Here is an 18,434-nt window from a genome sequence, read left to right as displayed (position 1 = left end):
AGAGACATTGATGGCACTCATGTGATGGGCCAGGTAATTGTTTCTGCCCTTAAGGAAGGCCAAGGTGGAGTTAGGCCAAGAAATTGTTTTCAATGCGAAAGGTCAGGACACCTCAAAAGAAACTGCCCTGCTGGTATAGGGGCAGCTAATCAGCCTAAAAAAAATCCAGGTGTTTGCCCAAAATGATCTCTGGGGGTGGAACCATACCCTAGGATCAAGTGGAGGCCCTGCAAGGGTTTCCTGTCACTCATCAGCCGAGTGCATCTCGACAGGTGTGAAGCAAACAGAAGTGCAGGGTTAGGCTGCACCGGCGAACGGTGCAGGGATAGGAAAGAGCTTGCGCTCAAAAGCCACAAGAACTGTCTTCACAGGGAAGACTAAAATGCTTTGCTTATCACTTCATATACACAAAATGGCGTGTTTCAGCAGCCTTACGAACCACAATTTGTTTTACTCTAAGCAAATATTCCACTTTCGGATTATTCTAAAACACTAGGGAATAGAAGATTATTTCATATGAAGATTCTGCCAATTACCAAGGAATTTTTATAAGCTATAAAATTTTTCATGATGGGGAGGAATGATCACAGTTCTTTGCCAAAGTCAAATTAAATACTACAACAACAAAAATCTCAGGTAGCAGAAATAGGGCTCAGAAAGGCTTCATTGTGTTAGAGACGAGCATTTAACACAGAGAAGGACTTTTAGACTGCCTGGACGGCTCAACTGGTGGACTTAAAGTCTATCATGTTAAACCAAATGAGGAGCCACTGACCTTAGCATTTTTTTTTTTAAAAAGAGACTTCCTATGAAGAACAAAGAGAGAAATGGGCCAGGCAGCGATACTGATAACAGGGGGAAGAGAGGACCTTCCTTCTGCCCATTTTAATCGTTAGAAAGGTTGTACAACGAAGAGCACGTATTTGAAGTGTGCGTTAAGTGTGTACATATGTATTTCAAGTGGAAGTGTTTCTATTTTATTTAAAGTGCATGTCTATTTAACTTGAAGGGGAAATATTTTTACAGGGTACTACTATCTTTTACACTCTTGTTCTTCATTAGCTAAATATATTGTTTTGTGATAAAACAGAAATGCATAAATGATACAGGTCATGTCCCAATGGACCACCATCTGTAGCAGACTAGAGATCTGAGAACACACCTATTCTGCAAATCATTAGAGCTTTATACAGTACTCTAGTGGCAGCTTCCGTTGGCCAGGATTTCCATTGGTGGAAAGAAATCGAGAATGAACTTTCCCCCAACAGGTTGTGCTATTTTCAGTTGTATGCGGTGTGGCTGTGCTTTATCCCCCTTTGGTGACGGTCTCCATCCATCTACATGAAAGCAGATGGTGACAGAGGGCTGGAGGGTGGTAGAGGCTTGGTGAAGACCCAACTGGCTGCTAACAGATACTGTAAGAAACAAGTTCAAGTATGTGCACATGTAAAAAAAAATAAAATGTTAACTAAGGATAATTTTCACGTCAACAGGGATTAAAAATAGTCTTTCTGTGATATTGCTGACTTGGTACTTCTCCCCTGAACATGAGTGTGTATTCATGAAGTAAGTGTTAAAACCAAAATAAGGAAAGAAGAGTGGTATAGAATCTGAGACTCTTCTTGATAGTAAGGAAATTAGGAACTACGGGCCTGAGAAAAACTCCGTGATTAAGAGCACTTCCTGCTCGATCAATCTCCTCCACCATTCCTTTAAGATCTGTAATTCCTTCATCTTCAGACTGTGCCCTGCTCTCTCGATGATCTACTTTCCCCGTTGGCTATTTTATTGGCTCTCCTGATCTCTCATCCTTCCTGTGCTGATGAGCACAGTCTTTTTTTCTTTTTCTTTTTTTTTTTTTTTTTTTTTTTCCGAGACAGGGTTTCTCTGTGGCTTTGGAGCCTGTCCTGGAACTAGCTCTGTAGACCAGGCTGGTCTCGAACTCACAGAGATCCGCCTGCCTCTGCCTCCCGAGTCCTGGGATTAAAGGCGTGCACCACCATCGCCCGGCCCTGATGAGTACAGTCTTGCTCCACAGTCCGCACCACCCCACCAGCACAATCAACACTCTAGGTGTATCTCGAAGCAACAACAAATAACACATCTGAACCAAACTTGTGATTCCACCTCCATAAGCCCCGCCACTCCACACCCCAGTAAGCGCCCAACCATCCTTCAGGGGCCACTCCAAATGCACATCCTTAAAACCTTCCCAAAAGGACATGTGGTTGTGTTTCATGTGCTGTGTGTGAGTGCTCACTTGGAGGCCAACAGTCACTGTTGCCATCTATTTGTAGACCGTGTCTCACTGATCCTGGAGCTCACGGGGGCTTTACAGGGGCCGGCAGCAGTCCCGAACTTTTGGTTTGTGATGGAGAACTAAACTCAGATCCCATGCATAAGCAGCAAGCACTTTATTACTGACTGAGACGTTTGTCCCTTTCATGTTGTACCTCTAACGAACTGCAAGCACCAAGAGGCAAGGGCAGGCCCACCTACATCATGGGCTCTGTTCATCGTGGCGCACTGTCTGGCAATAGCAGACATTCTATTATTTATTGACTGGAATTACTCAAGAACAAATATAAAATACACACTTTGGTATCTTTTTTTTTTCTTTCTTTTTTTGGCTTTTTGAGACAGGTTTCCTCTGTATAACAATCCTGGCTGTCCTGAATTTTGCTTTGTAGACCAGGCTGGCCTAGAACTCACTGAGATACGCCTGTCTCTATTTCCCAAGTGCAGGGATTAAAGGTGTGAGCCACCACCTCCCAGTCACTTTGGTACCTCTTTAACATAAAATTCTCTTTTATCACCTCCTCAATTTTTCCTAGTTCAGTTATGCCCTTTTTTTTTTTTTTACAGATAAATTTTTTACAGATAAATAGTTCACTGACCCTTTGGGAATTTCATACATGAATACAGAGTATTTTTGTTCCTATTCATCCTCCTCTCCTATTAACTCTTCCCAAATCCACTTGCATTCTCCTTCCTGACTTCAAGTCTTCTTTTTCTTCAGTAATCCACTGATTCATCTGTCGCCTACCAGTGGCCACATCCTTAAAGAAAACTGATGCTCCTCCCCGCAACAGCCAACAATTGTCAATGAAATTAATTCAAGAAAACAAAAGGTCCAAAACATCAACATCAACCAAGCTCCACTGAAATCATGCAATGCCAGGCATACTTCAGGAAAAGATCTTACAGTGCTGAGTTTAAGCAATAACCCTTTCCACCCCGGACCACGGTTAGTCAGTGTACCTCTTCTGCCTTTTTTCCTCGGCATCATCTCTCGGGGAAGTCTTCTCCAGTCTATGCGTACAAAAGAAAGGATAGAAATATCTCAGTTTCCTTGGGGGCTTTGGACTTAATTATTTAAAAGAACATAATGGCAGCTGCTCATGCCAAGAGGGGAAAATTCCTTAGTGTCTGGTTGTACAGAGTGAGTCTGGAATATAACAAAACAAATACAAACAGAACGGACAGCAACATAGTTTCTCCTGTAAAGGAAAGGAGTTGGCAAACAGCTTGGAAATGTTGCTATAAAGTGTCCTGGAAAGAAATCTCATGGAAATTCCTTGTGAATGTTAATACCAAGGTCACAACTGTCTTTGTTAAACATTATTTGACTACTTTGTATTTTGTAAGTTATCTGGTAATATATATATTAGCATTTTTTTTCAAAAGTTAAGGGATGCAGTCAACTCAATACATACAAAATAAATTTTAACAATATTTGAAATTTTTCAGCTAAAAAATACTAGTAATTGTGAATATGTAAAATCTCTCCAATAAATGACTTTCAGCTGCACTAACTAAATAATTCCTTTAATTATCAACTTTCTTTTAATGTTGTGGATGGTGCTAGAAACTGAACTTGAGGCTTCATAGGACTTCATATGTGCTAGGCAAGTATTTTACAATCCTTAACCCGTTTTTAAAATTTTTTTTTTAAATGTGTAGCTCAGGCTGGCCTCGAACTCGTGATCCTCCTGCCTCTGTCTCCTTCAGCAAATTCTACCAGTGTGTGCCACCACAACCGGCTCGTAAAGAAACTGTCCGCTAATAAAGAAATGTCAGTGTATCTGTACAAACTTTCATCATCCTACCTGCAGTGATAAATTTTGTTTTGACTATATTTTAATTTGAAACCACCCAGACCACAAGAAAGCATGCAAAAAGAATGATTTGGGAGAAGGTTTCCACCCTCGTCCCACATCTTAAGCTCACCCAGTAAAGTGAGCATGCGCACTCTGCTTGGGAAAGCAGCGACACAGTGGGGGCCTCGGCACACCTCCTGCGTGCAGTTTCCATAAACACTACCCTCGGAGATACCGAGGGACGAAAGCCTGAGCAACCAAGGTCTGTGTAAGAGACCATGGCACGTTATTCCAATTCTATGGCAACTGTTTTCTGTTTACAAAATCGTCTGATTGGATAACGTTTCCTCTAAAGCCCCCTCCATCCTGTTGATCGTAATACTTCAGAAAGCTAACACAAGCCGTCAGGCATGTTTCTATTGAAACAGGATGTTAGCAGCTAAAACATCCCCTCAAATAACAGAAAGACTCGTGAGTTTGGGTTAAAACACCCTTCAGGTTGGGCGTTTACTTTCTCCTTAAAGAGTCTCAAAGCCGGGACTCGTTAGGAACCTCATTTGGTGAGGGTTCTCACAGACCAAGGAGAAACCTTAAAGTCAGCACGCGGCACCACACTGATCTGCCTGAGATAAACCAGGCCAGGGGCAGACACAGAAGGTCAAAGGTCAGCCTGGGATACACGAGATCCTGTCAACAAAACAGGGCAAAAAGCTGAAAATCCAAAAGGCTGGCCTGGTGTGGTAAAGCACTATAGGGAGAGGATTCAGGAAGCTGAGGCAGGAGGATCGGGAGTTCTAGGCTGACAGGGACTACATAGGGTAAATGGTGTCTCTACAAACGAGAGGAATACTCTAAAAATCAACCTGGAACTAAGAACCAAGTGCTTTCTGGTATTACAAATAAAACTTGTGATTGTGGCTAATAAAAATCTAGCTGGTAAGCTCTATTCTTGTGTGTGTGTGTGTGTGTTTGTGTGTATACACACATATACAAATATATATGTGTATGCATATATGTAGGTATGTATATATAGTATATATTTTATGCCTATACTATATATACACATAACATATTTATATGTATATTATGCACACATACATATACATACATATATATAAACCAACTACAAAACATACTTCAGGACATTCTTGTTACAGTATAAAAATCTTTTCTTAGTTTCCAAATGATTTTCATTACTAATTAATTACAGGAAGAGGAAAAAAAAAGACTCTACTTTCCTTCAGTTAAAAACAAAGAAAACACCTAAGAACCTAATATAATTTTTGTGGTCTTTAAGAAGTACTTTATTTTTTATTTTATTTTTTTTAAAGATTTATTTATTTAGTATGTGTACAATGTTTTGTCTGCATGTAGGCCTGCATGCCAGAAGAGGGCACCAGATCTCATTATAGATGGCTGTGAGCCACCATGTGGTTGCTGGGAATTGAACTCAGGACCTTGGGAAGAACAATCAGTGCTCTTAACCTTTGAGCCATCTCTCCAGCCCCCTTTAAGAAGTACTTTTTTTTTGGTTTTTTCGAGACAGGGTTTCTCTGTGGCTTTGGAGCCTGTCCTGGAACTAGCTCTGTAGACCAGGCTGGTCTCGAACTCACAGAGATCCGCCTGCCTCTGCCTCCCGAGTGCTGGGATTAAAGGTGTGCGCCACCACCGCCCGGCCTTTAAGAAGTACTTTAAAGGGATGGAGAGATGGCTCAGTAGTTAAGAGCACTTGCTTCCCATCCAAAGTTCAGTTTCAAGCCACACCAGGGGGCTCACAAGCACCCGGAAGTCCTGTGACGCCAGCTCCAGGACATCTGACTCCTTCCGACCTCTGTGGGCACCCTCACAAACATGGCACACACACAGATACATACATAAATTAAACTAGGATGACTCTTTTGAAAAAGTATTTTAACATGGTTTGTTTTTACAGTACCTGGTATCCATTCCTCTTTGTATATCTTCATATATCTTTTACTGTACCTTTCAATATCATCTAGGGTGACAAAAGAAAAAGCAATTATTAGAAACCTAAAAACATACGCCATTCTTCAAAATAACTTACACCACCAGTCTTTTATTTTCCTATATTTCCTACATTTGTATATTACATATGTAACAGAACCAACATTCACAAGTTCAATTGGAATAACATGGTTACAAATATGGCAAGAGCCACGGCGGGCTAAGGAGAGATGCCAGTCTTGAACTGGCTCTCGGAACGAGACAACCTGCCTAGCCTCGGATTAGGAAGCCATTCCTGGACAAAGGCAGTGATCTACTCAGCATCTTCTATGTGCCTGTGCTACTGGCCTCCAGCCCCCACATTTAAACTTAGTCTAACTGCGGTATATGGATACCTTGGTCGGCAGGGCTAATGGCTCACCTCCAGCATTTCATATACGCAGAATCAGGTTGCAAGGCTCCTGAATGGGCAACTTTTCACAAGGGGAAGAAGGGTAGAGAAAGGAAAGCTAAAATGGTGCGAGGCTACCTGTTTGGGAAATGAAGTGTAGTGGCTCTGAGCCTTCTACAAAGCACTAAAAGAAGCCCTACAGATACCATCGGAACTTGCCAGCGTCAGCGGAGCCATGGCTATGTCTTGATTCTAATTTGTCAGCTTTGCCACACAATGCTTTTAATAGCCCTAGCCTGCCCACAAGCAACACAAGTTGGTAAAGAGAGCCATAACACAGACGTTTGAATGCAAGGCTCACCATAAAAAGGAGCTCAGACTGCAGGAAACTGACTGTAATGACATACTGCTATGCCCACAGATCAGAGCCTCACTCAACCCACATCACAGAAGGCTCTTCTTGAACTATATGAGAAACAGCACAGAGACCCATAATTGGACAATGTGCAAGTGAGAGACAGACAGGGACGCGCACGCGCGCGCACACACACACACACATGCACACTTTGGAGCCTGAGTCCTGACTGGGACATCTTCAGCAAACTCCTGCCCTCAGGCTCAGATAAAGATAAGGAAAAGAACCGAAGGATTGGAAGAACCAGAGGTGGTGGATGACTCCGAGCAAACAATGTCTTTCAGACAGAGCAAGACTGGTGCATGTATGAACTCACAGACTTTGGCAGCACACGCAGAGCTTACACAGGTTCAAAACACATGGGGTTCCAGGCCGAAGAGTGGGAAGTGGACATAGGATCCCAGCCCTAACCAAGAAAATATTCACAATTGCTACCCACTAGCAAAGGGAAAAAATCAATTTTCTCCTGTGGAGTCTCACTAGGTATATCAACCCTACTCCAAGGCAGGCCCCATGCCCAGAAGTAGCTGGCAAAATAAAATGTTCTCATTGGTACTTTTGTCTACTAACTGTTGTGTTTTAACATTTTTGGTCTTACTGATCTTTCACCTGTTTATTAAAATTATTCTTTTGTGTCTTTGTGGGAGTTTTTCTGTTTCTTGCCTGGTTTGGCTTTGGTTTGGTTTCTTGGTTGTTGGGGGTTTTGTGAGAGGGAGAAAGAAAGAACATAAAGTTGAGAAGACAGAGAAGTGGTGGGGAAGAGAAAAAACAAAATGTACAAAAATTTAATCCAAATAATCCAATTAAAAAATGAAGTACAGGCCGGGCAGTGGTGGCTCATGCCTTTAATCCCAGCACTTGGAAGGCAGAGGCAGGCGGATCTCTGTGAGTTCGAGGCCAGCCTGGTCTACAAAGGGAGTTCCAGGACAGGCTCCAAAGCTACAGAGAAACCCTGTCTCAAAAAACCAAAAAAAAAAAAAAAAAAAAAAAAAAAAAAGAAGAAGAAGTACAGATCTAAACAGAATTCTCAAGAGAAGACTCTCAAATGACAGAGTAATACTTAAGGAAATGTTCAACACTCTTAGCTATCAGGGAAATGCAAATCAAAAATGACTCTGAGACTCCATTTTACACCTGTCAGAATGGCCAAGATCAAAAACACTGATGGTAGCTTATGCTGGAGAGGATGTGGAGTAAAGGGAGCACTTCTCCATTGCTGGTGGGAGGGCACACTTGTACAGCTACTTTGGAAATCAATATGGTGGTTTCTCAGAAAATTGGGAATCAATCTACCTCAAAACCCAGCAATACTACTCTTGGGCATATACCCAAAGGATGCTCACTCATACCACAAGGTCACTTACTCAACTATGTTGACAGCATGTTATTCATAATAGCCAGAACCTGGAAACCCCTCAACCGAAGAATGGATAATGAAACGTGGTACAAATGTACAAGGGAGGGGGGGCTGGAGAGATGGCTCAGAGGTTAAGAGCACTGACTGCTCTTCCAGAGGTCCTGAGTTCAAGTCCCAGCTCACAACCATCTGTAATCAGATCTGGTGCCCTCTTCTGGTGTGTGGGAAGCAGAATGCTGTACACATAATAAATAAATTTAAAGAAATTGTACAAGGGAGGATTACTCAGCTGTTGAAAACAATGGCATGAGGAGATCTGAAGACAAATGAATGGCACGAGTGAGATAACCCAAACCCAGAAAGACAAACATGGTATGTACTCACTCATAAATGGATATTAGCTGTAAAGGATAACCAGGCTACAATCCACAGACCCAGAGAGGATAGGTAACAAGGAGGGCCCAAAGCAGGGGGTGAGGGGGAGTGGGGACTCAAGGATTTCCCTAGGAAGGGGAAATAGAAGATATCTTCTGGGGGCAGGTGGAGACAGGAACAGGAGGGATATGGTCTGGGAGTGGATAAGGGGGAGGGTACTAAAAGAGGTTATGGGGGGATTTTGGGGTCAGGCAGAAACCTAGTGCAAGGGAAACTCCAGAAATCTACAAGGACAACCCCAGCTCAGCATCTTAGCAATAGTGGACAGGCAGCCCGAACTGGTCATCTCCTGAATCAGATTGGTGACAACTCTAATTGTCATCAGAGAGCCTCTACCCAGTAACTGACGCATCCACAGCCAAGCACTGGGCTGAGCTCCAGGATTCTGCTGAAAAGAGGAAAGATCGTTCAAACCAAAGGGGTCAAGGTCATCAGAAGGGGACAACAGAAACAGCTAACCTGAGCTCAGGAGCATGCAGACTCTGGACCATTAGCTAGGGAGCCTAAATGGGGCTGACCTAGGCCTTCTATATATGATAGTTTGGTCTTCGTGTGGAACTCCTAGAGACCTCTGAGTTTGAGACCAGTTTGGTTTACAAAGTGAGTTCCAGAACAGCCGGGACTGTTGCACAAAGAAACCCTGTCTCAAAAGACCAAAATAACAACAACAACAGCAGCAGCAACAAAAAAACAAACAAAAAATCCCAAAGGACTTTGATGGCTCACACTTTTAATAAATGAGGAATGATGTCTATGATGTCTACTGTCTTCTTCTTCTTTTTTTTTCTTTTACTTAAAATGACAGGCACGAGTGACCAATACTTTTAAAAATTCCATATAATCTACTTCTGTTTGCTCACTGTCTCTGTCTTTGGTTTTGACTTCAGCATTTCTCCATTTACAAAACAGAGGATAAATTTTGGTGCATAAACATCAAAAAGAAAAAATAAGGTCACATGCATTTAAATGAACAAGATAATCAACTGACTATAAATTTTCTGATGATATGTATCCTTCTTAAAGATTTACTCCATAAGGAAGGCAGATTTTCTCTTTAATTCCTAAAGAATTAAACTTTTATATTCACTGATTTTTCTATCTGAGATAATCCACCTGAGGTCTTGTCACCTGAAGACTCAGTCTGTGATTCTGCTCAGACACTTTGCCTACCATCAGGTGCAAGGAGCTTCCGCCCATCTGAGCACTCACTTCTGACTCATCTTATTATTGTAAGACATCTTCCTACGTAACTTTTATTCTTCTCGGCTTTACCAAGAGAAAGCAAAATTTTGAATTATTCATTTTATTGGTTTTTTTTTGTTTTTGTTTTTTGAGACAGGGTTTCTCTGTGGTTTTGGAGCCTGTCCTGGAACTAGCTCTTGTAGACCAGGCTGGTCTCGAACTCACAGAGATCCGCCTGCCTCTGCCTCCCAAGTGCTGGGATTAAAGGCGTGCGCCACCACCGTCCGGCCCTATCCATTTTATTCAATGGGTGTTAAAATAAAAAGATGAAAGTTTCTGCAAAAGATGAAAATATGAAATTCCTTTCATATTTTCTTTAAAACTGATGATATGGTAGTGCACGTCTTTAGCTGCAGCACTTGGGAGGAAGAGGATGGTAGAGTTCTGTGAGTCTGAGGCCATCTTGGTCAATATAGCAAGTCAGAGATACATAATGAGATCCTATTTCAAAAACACAAAACAAGGGCTGGAGAGATGGCTCAGTGGTTAAGAGCATTGCCTGCTCTTCCAAAGGTCCTGAGTTCAATTCCCGGCAACCACATGGTGGCTCACAACCATCTGTAAAGAGGTCTGGTGCACTCTTCTGGCCTGCAGACATACACACAGACAGAATATTGTATACATAATAAATAAATAAATATTTAAAAAAACAAACAAAAAACAAAAAAAAACCAAAAACACAAAACAAAAAACCAATGAAACACACAAAAATAATCCCCAGTGTAATACTTTGATTGACATAAAAGTAAAACTAAGAGATGCATGCTGTAGAATAATCATTCTGTACATTGTGTAAATTACGCTGTGATTGGTTTAATAAAGAAGTTGACTAGCCAATAGCTGGAGAGGATAAAGTTAGGTGGAAAAAACAGACTAAGGACACTGGGAAGGAGCGGGGAGTAAGAGGAGACACAGAGAGAAAACAGGGGTGCAAGATGATAGAGAGGCAAAACCACATGGCAGAATGCAGATTGCTAGAAATGGAAAGAATCATAATATGCTGTATGACTCATGCCTTTCTCCAGCATCCTATGTCAGACGCTCAGTTATCAATGCAGAACCACAGTGCTGGCGTTAGGTGCTGTCTGTGGTTTCAGGCATCCTCTGGGGTCTTGGAACATATTACCCAAGAATAGAGAGAGAGGAGATTGCTGCGCTGTGTGTGCTCCTACACACACATGAATGCATCTTATTTAAAACTGCCCTTGAACCCCAGTGCTTTTTAAAGCGTACCATATCAGGAAAGAGAAGTGGATAGGATGATACAGAAAGCTTTATTTCTATCAATTTGGAAAAATCCTAGATAGAATTTTCTTTTTTTTTTTTTGGTTTTTCGAGACAGGGTTTCTCTGTGGTTTTGGAGCCTGTCCTGGAACTAGCTCTTGTAGACCAGGCTGGTCTCGAACTCACAGAGATCCGCCTGCCTCTGCCTCCCAAGTGCTGGGATTAAAGGCGTGCGCCACCACCGCCCGGCTAGAATTTTCTTATGGGATTAAGCAAGTAAGTATGTATCTTTTTATGTTTTATTAGATAGTTACCAAGAATAAAGTACCCCCTTGGTCCTGATTCAAACCATTCACTCCCACAGACTAATAACCTGTTCTTAATGACTGTTGTGGTTTGAATGTGAATGACCCAACAGGCCCACAGGTTTGAAGGCTTGGTCTCCAGGTGGTGGAACTCTGGAAAGGATTAGGAGTGACCTTGTGGGAGGATGGGAGGAGGTGTGTCACTGGGGTGGGCTTGGAGGTTTCACAAGCCCACTCAATCTCTCTCTCTCTCTCTCTCTCTCTCTCTCTCTCTCTCTGTCTGTCTCTCTCTCGGTCTGCAACTTGTGGATCAGAAGTGAGCTCTCCAGCACTGTGCCTGATTGGCTGCCACCACACTGATCATGACCAAACTCTCTGAAACTATAAGCAAGCCCCCAATAAAATTGTCTTCTCACAGCGACAGAACAGTAACTAAGACAATGACCCTCCCCTAAAAGACTCATATAACTGTTTGAATGAGCTGACATGCTTTTCAGTTAGGCATGCATTTTAATAAACACACATCCCATTAGCTAAGCATGCCTCCTATCTAAAGAAAAGTCGGATTTTAATAGGATTGAAGTATATCAAACATTGCTAATTTTTAAAACAAAATAGGTATTAGTTATTTTTAAAATATATAAAATCTAATTTCATTTTTAAAGCCAGTCAAAAGAATGCAACAGAAAAAAAATTAAAAAATAAAGACAAAAAAAGAATGCAACAGAATCAAGAAAGTAAGAAAAAAATCTCTATTGTTGAGGTAACATTTATCAAACTATTATATACACTCAAGCAGATAAGTCACCAAAATTAAACTTGTCCAATGTGCTTCTTATAAAGATATGTAATAACAAATGGTGATATTTTACTTGTGATCCAACAAATAAAGCTTGCCTGAAGATCGGAGTACAGAGCTAGGCCACTAGTTAGCCATAAAGGCCAGGCAGTGGTGGGCACTCTAATCCCAGCACTCAGGAGGCAGAGGCGGACATCCTTGGCTACGTGAGATTGATCTAGTCTCAAAGAGAAAGAGAGCCAGGTAGTGGTGGCTCACACCTTTAATCCCAGTACTTGGGAATCACACGCCTTTAATCTCAGCAGTAGGAAGACAGAGACAGGAAAGGATGTGGCTGGGTGGAGAGAGGAACATGAGGCGGGAGGAGACATGAGCTCAGGCATTCAGTGTAAGGACTTGTAGAGACAGGACCTCCCATTCAGTGTGAGGACTTTGTGGAGGTAAGAACTGGCTGACTGTTCTGCTTCTCTGATCTTTCAGCTTTCGCCCCCTAATACCGACACCGGGTTTTTATTATTAAGACCAATTAGAATTGGTGCTACAATAACATCATCTATACATTTCCTTTTTGTATCAACCAATATAAATTTCTAAGAAAGAAAAAGAAAGAGAGAGAGAGCAGCTTTAACACTAATGACATGAGTTGATACTATACGAATTTTTCACGGCTTAATGATGCTGTTTTAAGAACCCAAAGATGATATTGATCTCTCCAGCAATCAATACACTTTTATTGTGCTTAGGAAGTGCTCATAAGCAAGCTCACTTCCTCCAAAACCACTTCCCATTTCTAGTCTGAGATGGCTGAGCCTTCTTCTCACAGTGCAATTCCTCCTCTGTGCCCTCGGCATCAAGAATAAACACACATTTGATATTTTATGTCATCAGGATATACGAAATAAACCAAACATCAAGGTATTTTTTAGCCTAACCTGTCAATAATCAGAGACATCCATTAAAAAGTTATGTACATTGGCAAAAATCATAGTGTTGCACTGCTAGGCAAAAACAAACAAATACATAAATAAATAAGGAAGAAACACTTCATTCTGACAGCAGGAAATAGTGATAATTAGTGTTTTATCCACATAATGGAATAACATAACCCATTAGGCCATATTGTCTAAGACTGCTAACGTTGTAAAAGGCTGATATTGCATTATAAAGGAAAGACAGAGTATTATGAACAAGTTTGCAAAGAGAAACGCGTGAAAGAGGAAAATACAGTAAGATACAAATGTATGTCCTTTCTGAGATCTCTGTTAAGTCAATTTTTAATTAGGTGTCATCTATTAGCAGCAAATGGCCTCATGAAGAGCCCAATACGTACCTTGCTTTTCTTCAGGGGCTTCAATAAAATAAGGCATTCGTTTCACGGTTTCTCTCAACTCCTGCTTCAAGGCCAGCATGTAATCTTCATCCTCTCCTGTTTTCAGGGGCACTGGCTTGTAATCTGTGTCCTATTTAAATTAGGAGACAAAGCCTATTTAAATAAACTAAGAATTTTAGTATTTCTTTCATCCACATTCTAGATAATGTTGCTCTTCTTGAAAGACTACGCTCCATGAGCGCTAGACTTTACCATTAACTCAAAAACTGATGAGCGTCTAGCCAGGTGGGGTTGGTCACTCTGGTAATCTTGGCACTTGGGAGGCTAGGGCAGAATACTGCTTCCAACTCAAGGGCAGCCTGGGCTACAGAGTGAGTCCCAGGACAGCACAGGGTACAATGTAAACTTCTGTCTCATTTTAAAGAAAATAAAATAATAAAGACGTTGAACTTCTATGATCTAACTTTTTAGCACATTTCCTACTTTACTTTTATTTCAGAGGTAGGAGAAAGATTCTGCACATTCAATATTTCCATGCATGTGCTGGTGTGAAAATATGATCATATGTATACATTCATTATGAAGTGGCCCCTAGCATACATGGTAAAGATGCATACGATCTGAGAGGATAAAGATACAGTATGTCTCCAAAGATGGATTCTGAATCTATTCAGGCTTATAAAACTATTTCTTGGGCAACTACTGTATACTAGACAACAGAACTTACATCCTGAGGAAGGAACACACAAATACACAAGAGGTACAATAAATTTCAGACCATAAAAACAAATACACAAAGGGCAGAGGACATGACACGGGGCATGGCTAATCTGAACAGGGTGAGCAGGCACAGCTTCTTGGGGAAGTCGTAGTTGGACAGAGATACGGACAAAATCAATCAGCTATTGAAGCAAAGAAAATAGATTGTTACAGATTGGGATTCCAGAGGGGAAGGGGTCCAGCCCAGTTGGGACTTGAGAAAGATAGTGATGAGGAAAGGCTGGGACATGAGGAAGGCAAGGGCAGGCACAGCCTTCTGGCCAGAAGAAAATGATGCCATATGCTAACTTTCCCAGTGCTTAGCGTTAGTCTCACACCCAGTAGCCTTATTTTGAAGTTAGTCACTGTACTGGTATTAGGCCTACACCTGAGATGACACTTTTCTCTGCTTTCAAGCTATGTTAAGTATTAAAAATAAAATATGAAGAGCAAAAAGCATAACAGGACACAGGTGCTATAAAGTGGGAAGGTGTTCCTTCACCTAAGGAGGAGAAGAGAGGGTGCAATAGAGGGAGGGGGGAAGGGAGAGATAAATGACACTAAGGATGCTGGGAAAAGCCACAAGGAACCATTATTTATGAGTGTGTGTGTACGAGTTACAGTATGCAGGACAAAAACATTCCCCACAAGAGCCATGGACTAAAAAGACCCAGTGTCAGGTGTGGGTTAGCTTCTTTGAGTCACTGGTCGGGGTGTCCAAGACGCTCTCAAAACAGCATAGGCTACTGCCACTGCCTTCATTGCTTCCCAGAACTTTAAGGTGCTGAGGATACCACCTGGAAGCCCCTGTCCGAGGATTTGCTCCTGTGGTACCGGAGGGTGCCATGAGAACCGGCAAAGGAGAACGGCAATCAGCACACCACCTGGAAGCCCCTGTCCGAGGATTTGCTCCTGTGGTACCGGAGGGTGCCCTGAGAACCGGCAAAGGAGAACGGCAATCAGCACACCACCTGGAAGCCCCTGTCCGAGGATTTGCTCCTGTGGTGCCGGAGGGTGCCATGAGAACCGGCAAAGGAGAACGGCAATCAGCAGTCCTACCCAGATGAACAACATGAACAACAACGAGTGGCCCGGCAGCAGGATATCCTCAATGCTACAGTAGTGGCACTGCTAACTTGGGGCTGACTAACACCTGTCCAACTGGACGTAAGGCCATTCGGCAGAAGGAAATTTATCCCCGACACTGCAAACCTAGCCAACTACTCAAGGCTGAAGAGGTCCCAGACCCTAGAGAAAACCTACTACAGTCAGTTCCCTTGACTAATATAAGTTGTAACTGTATTCTAAATACAAAAATCCTGACACCCACAAGTGCATGTAGCTCTTCGCACAGAAGCTCCTCTCTGCAGCACACAGAGGTGCTTACAACGATCCACCGCTGGTCAGAATGCAGCGTGAGAGACCACAGGTGCCCATCTGGTACACCAAAACCACAAACTCTGCGTCTAGCCTCAGAGGACATCACACTGAGTGAGGGGACCAATGCAAGAGCCAGTTAGATCATGGGATGCAAGACAGTGTCTTCCAGAGAGGGCAGAAGTCGAATCCCTGAAATCTCAGCAGTATGGTGGATCAAGACAGCTCGGCACAATGTCAACAGCCGCTGACACGCCAAGGTGGGTGGGGGAATTCCAAAGCTGGCCATCCCCAGCTCTAGATAAAGAGCTATAGTCTCCAATCGCTGCAGAGAGAGGGAAAACCAGTTTTCTCCAAGAACAAGGCTTCTACTAGGTTATCTAATATCTAGTAGTCAGTCCTAACACATGTACATACAAGCAATACTAAATGAATCCAGTAGGCTGTGTGTGTATGTAAACATGTTATATATACATTATTGTGCACAGAAAGTGTATATGTGTAACAACAATATTTACAGCAGAGTAATGAATTTGAGAGGGAATTAGGAGAATATGGGAGGAGCTGGAGGAATGAAAATGACTCAAGTACAGTATTCATGCATACGATTCTCAAAAATCTAAAATATTTAATATTATTTTTAAAATGTATCTGTTTCTGTGAGTGTCTAGAACAAGGATCCACCTATCCAGGGTTCTCTACACCATAAGTCCTTCAAGAAAGGACTTCTCCATCTAAAACAGGAAAGGTTAATGCAGGGAATGACTAAGAGCATCTCTGGTTGGTCTGCTTTGAGCAGCAGCACACACACATCTGAAAATGTAAGCCACTGCTTTCAATCAAAACATCAGCCATTATGTTGTTTGTTTGTTTTGTTTTTGTTTTCGAGACAGGGTTTCTCTGTAGCTTTAGAGGCTGTCCTGGAACGAGCTCTTATAGACCAGGCTGGCCTCGAACTCACAGCCTCCCGAGTGCTGGGATTAAAGGTGTGCACCACCACTGCCGCCCAGTTTATGTTGTTAAATTTAGAAGCAATCCCTAAAGTAGTAGAAATGTTTCTGTTCTGAGAAAGTAGCAAAATCCAAAGAGACTGCAAAAAAGCAAAGATACAACAGCAATAAACTTGAATGAGACAAAAGTGGTATAATAAGGGGCAAAATTGTTTTCTACAAATACAAAATATGAAGAAAATCATTGTGCACATCATAAAACTACTTAAAATATTATTTTAGCAATTAGAATATATTAATAACACAGTAGAATAATTCTTAGTTCACACTGTACTCATTGTTTTTATGGAAAGGTATATATAGTTTTGCTTTCTGTATTTTAAAAAAATCAGTCTGAAAACTCGGACAGGTTCTAAGAATAACTGGTTGTCTGAGTACAAGGTAGATGCAACATAGTCTTTTATTCTTAGACACGAGGATATCATAACAGTAGTATGTATTCAAGCCCTAAACCCCTAAAATATGCAAAAATACATTGTGAAAAGTAAGCTGTTGTTACACTTACAGGAAACAGTGGTGGTGGCTTCAATACGACATCAGGCAACTTATCCCCTCTGCTGAAGCCAACAGCCTCAATATTAAAGGTATAGGCAGCTCGTCCTCTTCCTTTATTACCAGCCATCAGAACTGATTACAGCAGACGTGTGGGCAAATAGAAGGGTGGACAAACCCTGAAAGACAGGGTTAAACGGTGAGATTTACTGAATCACACATCAAAGAAAAGAAGCACTTTAAAGCAGACAGGATTTCTCTGTAGCTTTTGGAGCCTTTCCTGAAACTAGCTCTTGAAGACCAGGCTGGCCTCGAACTCACAGAGATCCACCTGTCTCTGCCTCCCGAGTGCTGGAATCAAAGGCGTGCGCCACCACTGCCTGCCTCTCAAAGTACTTTTTAACTGGGTGCAAGAGTCTATGCAGAAGAGGAGGCAGCAAAACGAACAGAAGATTAGAAATTAGAAGAGGCCACGGGGATGGATGACTCCAAAGAAAAACTCTCTTTCACGCGCAATAGGACTCATGCAAATATGAACTCAGAGACAGTAGCAGCGCACACAGGGCTTATACAGGCTCAGACTAGATAGGGTTCCATCAGGAGAGAGGGACATAGACACAAAGACAACAAAGAAATCAAGTAGATACAGCCCCCACCCCTAACCAAGAAGCCACTGACAAAATACATTTGATACATGTTTGCAAAGGAAAAATTAGTTTTCTCCAGTGGAGTCTCACTGGATACATTAACGCCCCCCCCATGCCCAGAAGTAGCTGCACAAAATGAGCTCAAACCTTTAAGTTTTTTCTTTTTAGAATTTTTGTTTCATGTTGATTTGTGAAGTTTTGTTTGGTCTTCTGCTTGTATATTTGGTGTCTGTTTTTGTGAAGGGTTTTGTGTGTTTCTTGGTCTTTGCTTTTATTTTTTTTTTTTTTTTTAAAGAAAGAGATTGAGTGGGAGAGAACCAGGGTGGTGGCGGCGCAGCCTTTAATCCCATCACTTGGGGGACAGAGTCTGGCAGACAGACCTCTGTGAGTTCCAGGCCCGCTTGGCCTACAGAGTTCCAAGACAGCCCGTGCTACGTCGTGAAACCCTGTCTTGAAATAGAGATAAAGAAAGGGCATGGAGTTGGTGTGTGGAAAGGATCTAGTAGGAGCTGGAGGAAGGGAAAAGTGTCATTACAATATATTGCACGAAAAAGAATTTTATTAAAAAGAAATGTGTATAGGAGCA

At 42.0% G+C, this 18,434-nt stretch overlaps 1 protein-coding gene across 1 annotated transcript in view; it reads right to left on the bottom strand.

The window, feature by feature from the left end:
* Window positions 1-18,434, bottom strand: part of Polr3g (RNA polymerase III subunit G) — a 46,266-nt gene that overhangs the window by 18,809 nt on the left and 9,023 nt on the right. The window contains exons 2-5 of the mRNA XM_057789480.1: window positions 17,215-17,380; window positions 13,564-13,693; window positions 6,037-6,096; window positions 3,262-3,312 (exon numbers count right to left, since the gene is read on the bottom strand). Of these exons, the coding sequence (XP_057645463.1) occupies window positions 3,262-3,312; window positions 6,037-6,096; window positions 13,564-13,693; window positions 17,215-17,331 (358 nt within the window). The 5' untranslated portion in view covers window positions 17,332-17,380. The remainder of the gene's footprint in view (window positions 1-3,261; window positions 3,313-6,036; window positions 6,097-13,563; window positions 13,694-17,214; window positions 17,381-18,434) is intronic.

Source organism: Chionomys nivalis, chromosome 15 (genome assembly GCF_950005125.1).
Source record: "Chionomys nivalis chromosome 15, mChiNiv1.1, whole genome shotgun sequence".
NCBI lineage: Eukaryota > Metazoa > Chordata > Mammalia > Rodentia > Cricetidae > Chionomys > Chionomys nivalis.
Note: the sequence above shows the minus strand (reverse complement) of the source record. Positions and strands in the feature narration are given on the sequence as shown.